Genomic DNA, 8165 nt, shown 5'->3' on the forward strand with positions numbered 1-8165 from the left:
TTTTCATTTGTAAAATGACGACTGTTTGTACTCAATTTATTAATGAAAATAACCTTTTTGTCTGTCTTCTGCATGTGCTAATTAATAGCTAAGTAGAGCGATGTAACGTAATTCGATGATAAAATTAATGGCCAAAATGACAGCTGTTTGTACTCAATTTATTAATGAAAATCGCCTTTTTGTCTGTCTTCTGCATGTGCTAATTAATAGCTAAGTAGGGCGATGTAACATAATTCGGCGATAAAATTAATGGCCAAGATAGTGCAAGGAGCTGTAGCACAATTCGGCTATAACATAATCTGCCGAATTGAATATATGGCTCAAAGCCAAACTCGACTGGCCAAGTGGGGTGACGTATTGTAATTCGGCTATAACATCATTTGACGAGTATAATGGTATATTTGCCCTTGCCCCTTTTGGACGTTGTTCCAAAGCCGAATAATCATATGTCTTGTGCCAATTTGAACGTCATTGAAGAGCCGAATAAAACATACGGCTTGCAACGTCACATTATGTTGAATAAAATCTGCCGATTAGATGGGGCATTATAGTTTGTTAATATATTTATCAGTAGAGGCCGAATTATTAATGAATCTGCCCTTGCCCTAGTTGATTAATGAACCGAACCGCCAAATATGTGTAGTTAATGGATTGAGTGGGGGCATAGTAACTTACCGGCACAATGCATTGAAGTAGGCCGAATAGATTAATGAATCTGCCCTTACCCCAGCTGATTAATGAATCGAACTGCTGAATATGTGTAGTTCATGGATTGGGTGGGGAAAAATAACTTGTCGGCGCAATGCATTGAAAGTAGGTCGAATAGATTAATGAATCTGTCCTTGCCCCAGCTGATTAATGAACCGAACCGCTGAATATGTGTAGTTCATGGATTGGGCGGGGCACAGTAACTTGTTGGTGTAATGCATTGAAAGTAGGCTGAATAGATTAATGAATCTGCCCTTGCCCCAGCTGATTAATGAAACGAACTGCCGAATATGTGTAGTTCATGGATTGGGTGGGGCGCAGTAATTTTTCGGCACAATGCATTGACGCAATCGCTTTGGGAACGTTGCACCCGTAATTAATAAGCGGGGTGGGGGCTAGGCGCGTGTGGGTTCGGTGCTGCTGATAAATATATGTTGCTCGAATTCAACTGACTGTGAGAGGGAAAAGAGCGTTGTGTTGAACTGAGGAAATTTGGATGTCAAGAAGAATATTCTTCAATAGCAGAGGGAAGGGTAGGACACTAGCTGAATTGGACTTAGAGATGAATAGAGGAGGTGGCAAACCTACGCGAACGGGAAACAGGACGTCGGAGGAGCGTGAGAGGCGTCGTTCCCCCCGTCGTCAAAGTAGGTCTCTAAGAGGGGGCGGGGTAGAGAAGTCACCCAGGAAGGAGAGGTAGCTGCGAAGGAGCTCCCTCTGTTCGCGAAATGAAACCAGCAGGCCACCACACCCGTTGAGTTTTTTGGTTTTCGTTGGGAATAAACCGATGACTGAAGCGGATTCGATTATCTACGATCCAAATGTGGCAGTCAAGTTTGCTCGACAGATTTTTTTGCTCGAAGTCCAGCAAATCAATGGTCGGTCTGCCTGATTATGAAGCTTTTTGGGAGGGCGTCCATGGAGCGATAAAGGGACTATACACCTCGTATGAAATCGGCATGCGTCTTCATGCCACGCGAAGAGAGACAGAGCAGAAAGATGGCCGTATTCAGAGCTTTGAACATCGTGCAGAGAAAGCTGGAATAAGCTGAAAAAAGCTAAGGTTTCTAAAATGCAGTTGGCAAGTCAAATGAACCCAATCGTGGTGGAAAGAGTAAACCAGCGTCTTCTGGATCATGCGATTGTCGACCGATATACGGCGAGCATGTTCGCAAAAGAAGCAATAAGAACGAAGGCCTACGAACAAGGTTTTTATGACGGCTGAAAAATTGGTATTGAAAAGACGACGGAAAAGTTAGTTGAGGATGTCTGTCGGTGCGAAAATCGAGGATTTAAGCATGGGTGGATTAAGGCTCTACAGGCCGCGGGCATCGATTCGGCGTCACCTCCATATTAGAATTACAAGTTTCCCTTCGAAGCTTACAACACCAAGAAAACCGACGATGAAGAGGGTGCCGAATACATTTAGATATCAATACACATTATTGTACTTTTGAATTCGTCAAAAGCCATGTATTAGTAGTTCTTTAATGAAATAAATATTTGCTATATTGTTTCGATTAATGTTTGTATCTACTTGTGACAATTGTATACTGATCCATGCCTTTCTATTGCCAAATATGGTCCTTCTGAATTCGGAGGATTACTCGGCCGTTCGTGGTTATAAACGAAGGGCGCTCCAAATTTGGAGGCTTATTCGGCCTAAAAGGGACATCCTTGAATGGGGCACCAAATTCGGAGGCTTATTCGGCCTAAACGTAACACCCACGAACAAGGCTCTGAATTTGGAGTCTTATTGCGTTGGCCAATCGTGATATCCATGAAAGGCGCTCCGAATTCGGAGGCTTATTCAGCCCAAACATGACATCCACGAACGCGGCTCTGAATTCGGAGTCTTATTGCGTTGGCCAATCGTGGTATCCATAAAGGGCGCTCTGAATTTGGAGGCTTATTCGGCCCAAATGTGACATCCACGAATGGGGCTCCGAATTTGGAGTCTTATTGCATTGGCCAATCGTGGTATCCACGAAGGGCGCTCTGAATTCGGAGGCTTATTCAGCCCAAACGTGACATCCACGAATAGGGCTCCGAATTCAGAATCTTATTGCATTGGCTAATCGTGGTATCCACGAAGGGCGCTCCGAATTCAAAGGCTTATTCGGCACAAACGTGACATCCACGAATGGGGCTTTGAATTCGGAGTCTTATCGTGTTAGCCAATCGTGGTATCCACGAAGGGCGCTCCGAATTTAGAGGCTTATTCGGCCAAATGTGACATTTACAAATGGGGATCCAAATTCAGAGTCTTATTGTGTTGGCCAATCGTGATATCCATAAAGGGCGCTCCGAATTTGGAGGCTTATTCGGCCCAAACGTGACATCCACGAATGGGCCTTCGAATTCGAAGTCTTATTGCGTTGGCCAATCGTGGTATCCACGAAGGGCGCTCTGAATTCAAAGGTTATTTGGCCCACACGTGACATCCACGAATTGGGCTTCGAATTCGGAGTCTTATCGTGTTGGTCAATCGTGGTATCCATGAAAGGCGCTCTGAATTTGAAGGCTTATTCAGCCCAAACATGACATCCACAAATGGAGCTCCGAATTTGGAGTTGTATTGGGTTGGCCCATAGTGATATTCACGAAGGGCGCTCCGAATTCGGAGCCTTATTCGGCCCAAATGTGACATCCACGAATGGGGCTTCAAATTTGGAGTCTTATTGGGTTGGCCAATCGTGATATCTACGAAGGGCGCTCCGAATTAGGAGGCTTATTCAGACCAAACGTGACATGCATGGATGGGGCTCCGAATTTGAAGTCTTATTGCGTTGGCCAATCGTGGTATCCACGAAGGGCAGTCCGAATTCGAAGGCTTATTCAGTCCAAATGTGACATCCACGAATAGGGCTCCGAATTTGGAGTCTTATTATATTGGCCAATCATGATATCTACGAAGGGAGCTCCGAATTCGAAGGCTTATTCAGCCCAAACGTGACATCCACGAATGGGGCTCCGAATTCAGAGTCTTTTATTCGTTATTAAACCATTATTATCGAGACTGCAATAAGAAAGGGCATTGCATTAGGAAATTGAAAGATGTATACATAACATATCAGCAAAAATTCGAAACAAACTAGCACGCTACACAAGTTGGCTTAGTGATATAATTTGCGCAAATGTGTGGAATCCCAAGGGCGTGGAAAACTTTTCCCAGCCATGTCTTTGAGCCGATATGCCCCTGTTCCGGCGATTGAATCAACTTGATAAAGGCCATCCCAGTTGGGGCCTAATTTTCCGTCTGTCGGATTCTTAGTAGCAGGAAACACTTTCTTGAGGACGAATTCTCCAGGTGTATAACGCCGCAATTGTTTGCGCTGATTATATGATTTAGCAAGCTGTTACTAATACCGCGCCATGCACGCAAGGGCATGATCCCGGTGTTTTTCAATTAGAGTCAAGTCTAAGGCCAACATCATGTCATTACCGCCCATGTCAAAAACCTTGGATTTTAGCGTGGGTAGGTCAATCTCTCGGGGGATAATTGCCTGGGGTCCAAAGCACAAAGCGAACGACATTTCCCCAGTGGATTGCCTTGGAGTAGTGCGATGAGATCACAACACACTGGGCAACTCTTCGACCCATCTACCTTTAGCTTTTTCCAACCTTTTCTTGATGCCGTCTAGGATGACTTTATTGGAAGCCTCCGCCTGACCATTTTGTGGATATGTCGACGAGGAAAAGTAGAGTCAGATACCATACGTGTTGCATAATTCTCAATGGACGCCATAATCAAATTGGGTGCCACTGTCCGAGACAAGTGCTCTTGGTATGCCGAATCGTGTTATGATGTTTTTCCATACAAAATGCTTAACATCGACATATCAAATATGTGTTAATGCCTCTGCTTCGACCTATTTTGTAAAATAATCTGTTGCGACAATCAAGAATCGCTTGGTCCCTGGAGCTCGTGGTAATGGTTCGACGATATCAAGTCCCCATTAAGCGAATGACCAAGGACTAGTGATAGAGTTTAACTCCTCGGCAGGAAGATGAGTTAAAGGGGAAAACTTCTGGCATTGTTCTCATTTCTTGACATAATTCTCGGCATCTGTTCGCATGGTCGGCCAATAATACACTTGTGTTACGGCTCGATGGGCCAATGAGTGTCCTCCAGAATGGGCACCATAGCTACCTTCATGTATTTCAGCCAAGAGTTCCTCAACTTTATCTGGGTGAACACATTCTAAGTACGGCCCAGAAAGATATTTTTTGTAGAGCTTTCCATGCTGATCCAAGTAGTATCGCAGGGCTTTATTTCGCAGTTTGTGGGCTTCTTTCTTATCCATTGGGAGTTTGTGGGCTGACCCTATCGCAGTACTGCCATGTGGTCATTTTTAGCTGCATACTCCCCTTTTAACTGGTTGATGACTAATTTTGAGTCATAGAAAATAAGCAGCCACCGTGCACCAAGGTGAACTGCGTTACAAAGGCCGGTTAGCATTGCTTCGTATTCGGCCTCATTATTTGATACATCAAAGCTCAGTTTGACCACCTACTCAATTATTGCCCCTTCTGGGGTCATGATTACTATGCCTGCCCCACTGCAACGTTGGTTGGATGACTTGTCATAGTACATCTGCCAAATGTCTCCAACATATATTCTCCAGTTGGGTTTAAGTTACATTTGATCGGACTTGAAGCCGGCAAGGCATCCCGTGAATTCAACTACAAAGTCGGCGAGCACTTGCTCCTTGATGGCAGTTCTAGGCAAAAACTAGATATCATACAGGCCGAGTTCCAAAGTCCATTTCGAAATGCGCCCTGATGCTTTCGCGCTACGGAGGGCTGATCAGAGGGGATAGTCCGTTAGTACCCCTATGGTATGCCCTTGAAAGTAATGCATCAGTTTTCTTGCAGCCATGACGAGAGCATTGATGACCTTTTCCAGTGGTAGATAACGTGTTTCGGCGTCAGCCATTTCTTTGCTTACATAGTAAACTGGTCGCTGCTCCCTGAGTTCTTCCCTTAAAAGTACGGCGCTGACCGCCCGGTCATATACCGCCAAATACAAAATGAGCGGATCGCCTGCTGAGGGGGTTTCCCAGAGTGGTACTGATCGGAGATAAGTTTTCAAGCTGTCTAATGTGGCCTTGCACTCGGGGGTCCATTCAAAAGCTTTGCGTTGCCGAAGTGTGTGAAAGAATTGTTGGCAGTGATCTGTGGAACGACTGATAAACCTACTGAGCACGGTGGCCATTCCCATCAGCTTCTGAACCTCTTTGACAGACCGAGGAGAGCCAAGTTCTAGAATTGCTATGATCTACCTTGGGTTGGCCTCTATTTTGCGGTGGTTAACAATGTAGTTGAGGAATTTGCCAGATCCGATACCGAATGCACACTTTGAGGCATTCAGTTTCATTTTGTACTTTCGAAGAATGCCGAATGTCTAATCGGCTAGATGGGCATGCTTTTCCTTGGATTTGACCACTATGTCGTCGATGTATACTTCCATAGTGTGGGTGAGCTATTCCTTGAACATGGCAGTAACCAGTCTTTAGTAAGTTGCCCCCGTATTCTTCAGCCCAAAAGGCATGACCTTGTAGCAATAGGTTCCTCTTGGGGTGAGGAATGCGGTCTTTTCTTGATCCTCCGAATGCATGGCAATTTGGTGCTATCCTCTGTAGGTGTCCAAGAAGCTCATGCGTTGATGATGTACTGTTGCATTGACGAGTTGGTCGATTCTGGGGAGGGGAAAACAATTCTTGGGACAAGCTTTGTTCAAATCTATGAAATCCACACAATCGCACCAAGACCCATTCTTCTTCTTTACGACCACGGTATTGGACAACCACGTAGGATAGGTTACGTCGCGAATTGCCCCAGCATCAAGCAATCGGTCAACTTCTTCAACAACGGCCGAAGCATGTTCCGCAATTGACCGTCGACTTTTCTGAATGATTGGCTTACATTTTAGATCAACGTTTAAGTGGTGCTGGGCCACAGATGGATCAACCCTTGGCATCTTGTATGGTGTCCACACAAACACGTCGAGGTTATCGAGTAAGAAGGATACAAGCTCGTGTTTGTTAACTTCATTCAAGGAAGTGTCGATCATAAAGAACTTGTCAGGACTCCCATTAATTTCAATCCGATCCAGGTCTTCGGTTGCCTTTTCGCTGGGAATTTTCCCAATGTCCTCGAGGCTCTCCCAATCCGGTACTTCGATCGAATTCACTTCCAGTTCCTTTGGCCTTTTTGCAGCAGCAACAAGGTAGCATGCCTGTGCCGATTTCTTAGAACCCCAAATTTGTTCAATGCCATACATAGTCGAAAAATGAAGTAATTGATGGTAGGTGCTTGGAATAGCTTGTATGGTATGTAACCAGGTTCTTCCCATGATGAGATTGTATGGTGATGGAAGTTTGACAACCAAAAATTCTATATCTACTGATCTGGTGTCTGCCCGAACTGGTAGTGTGATCTTGCCTAAAGGATACTCGGGGTTAGCGTTGAAGCCGAATAATGGGTAATCGGCCGACAACAAATCCGAGTTAGTGAAGCCGAGTTTAACAAACGTCTTGTAATTCATTATTTCTGAAGTGCTTCCTTGATCGATGAGAACATGTTCGATGGTGAATCTGTTCACGCGTAGCTCGATGACGAGGGGATCGGTGTGGGGGAGAGTTACTACAATTAAGTTGGTGTCGTCAAAATAAATACTCCTAGTTTCATGGAGCCGTTTTGCTGGTGTGATTAGCTTATGCAGGCTAGGTTACAACTGAATTGTATGTACTTCGGTTGACGACGACAGGCTGTATATCGTGTGAATTACACCAAGTGGAGGTGAATCCGGCCGTAGGGCTACCGTGTACAATGGATTATTCTTTCAGACGTGTTGCGCCAGCCGACCGTCTTGTACCAACTCCTCCAGGTGGTCCTTCAGTGCATAACAATTGTCGGTGTCATGACCATGGTTCTTGTGATATTTGCACCGCTTATCCTTTCTCCTTGTATCGGGAGGTCCCATCATTTTGGACGGCCATTTAAAGAATGGAAGGTGTTGGATTTTTAACAAAATCTTGCTAATTGGCTCTGCCAATTTCGTGTACTTCTTGTTTGAGCATCTTGCGCGCCTGCTATCCACTTGGTATTGTTCATTTGATCGATGTGAACACTGATCGCTTGATCGGCATGAATCACGCCTTTTGTCTCGTTTAGCCGGATTTCGCGGTTCGGGGCTCCCTGACGGCACAACGCTTATCAGCTGAACAATGTCAGACGGAGCTGTCTTAATGGCTTTGACCTGTAGGACATCGTCTTCGACTTTCTTCATTAACGCCCAAACTGTTTTGGGGGGCCGTCTGGTCAATGAACTATGCAGAGGACTATTAGGATGCAATCCCATCTTAAATGCGGTAATGGCCATGGAGTCATTGCAGGCATCATCTACGAGGTTGAAACATTCCCAATATCGCACCGAATACTTACAAAGGGTC

At 45.1% G+C, this 8165-nt stretch overlaps 1 protein-coding gene across 1 annotated transcript; it reads right to left on the reverse strand.

Moving 5' to 3' along the window:
* Positions 1-6340: 6340 nt before the first annotated feature.
* LOC145791435 (uncharacterized) lies at positions 6341-7258 on the reverse strand. The gene has a single exon (XM_082871790.1). It carries the CDS (start codon positions 7256-7258, stop codon positions 6341-6343), a length of 918 nt encoding a protein of 305 aa, XP_082727916.1.
* Between the last annotated feature and the right edge of the window lie 907 nt (positions 7259-8165).

Source organism: Camellia sinensis, chromosome 5, assembly GCF_055761805.1.
Source record: "Camellia sinensis isolate YWXY chromosome 5, ASM5576180v1, whole genome shotgun sequence".
Taxonomy (NCBI): domain Eukaryota; kingdom Viridiplantae; phylum Streptophyta; class Magnoliopsida; order Ericales; family Theaceae; genus Camellia; species Camellia sinensis.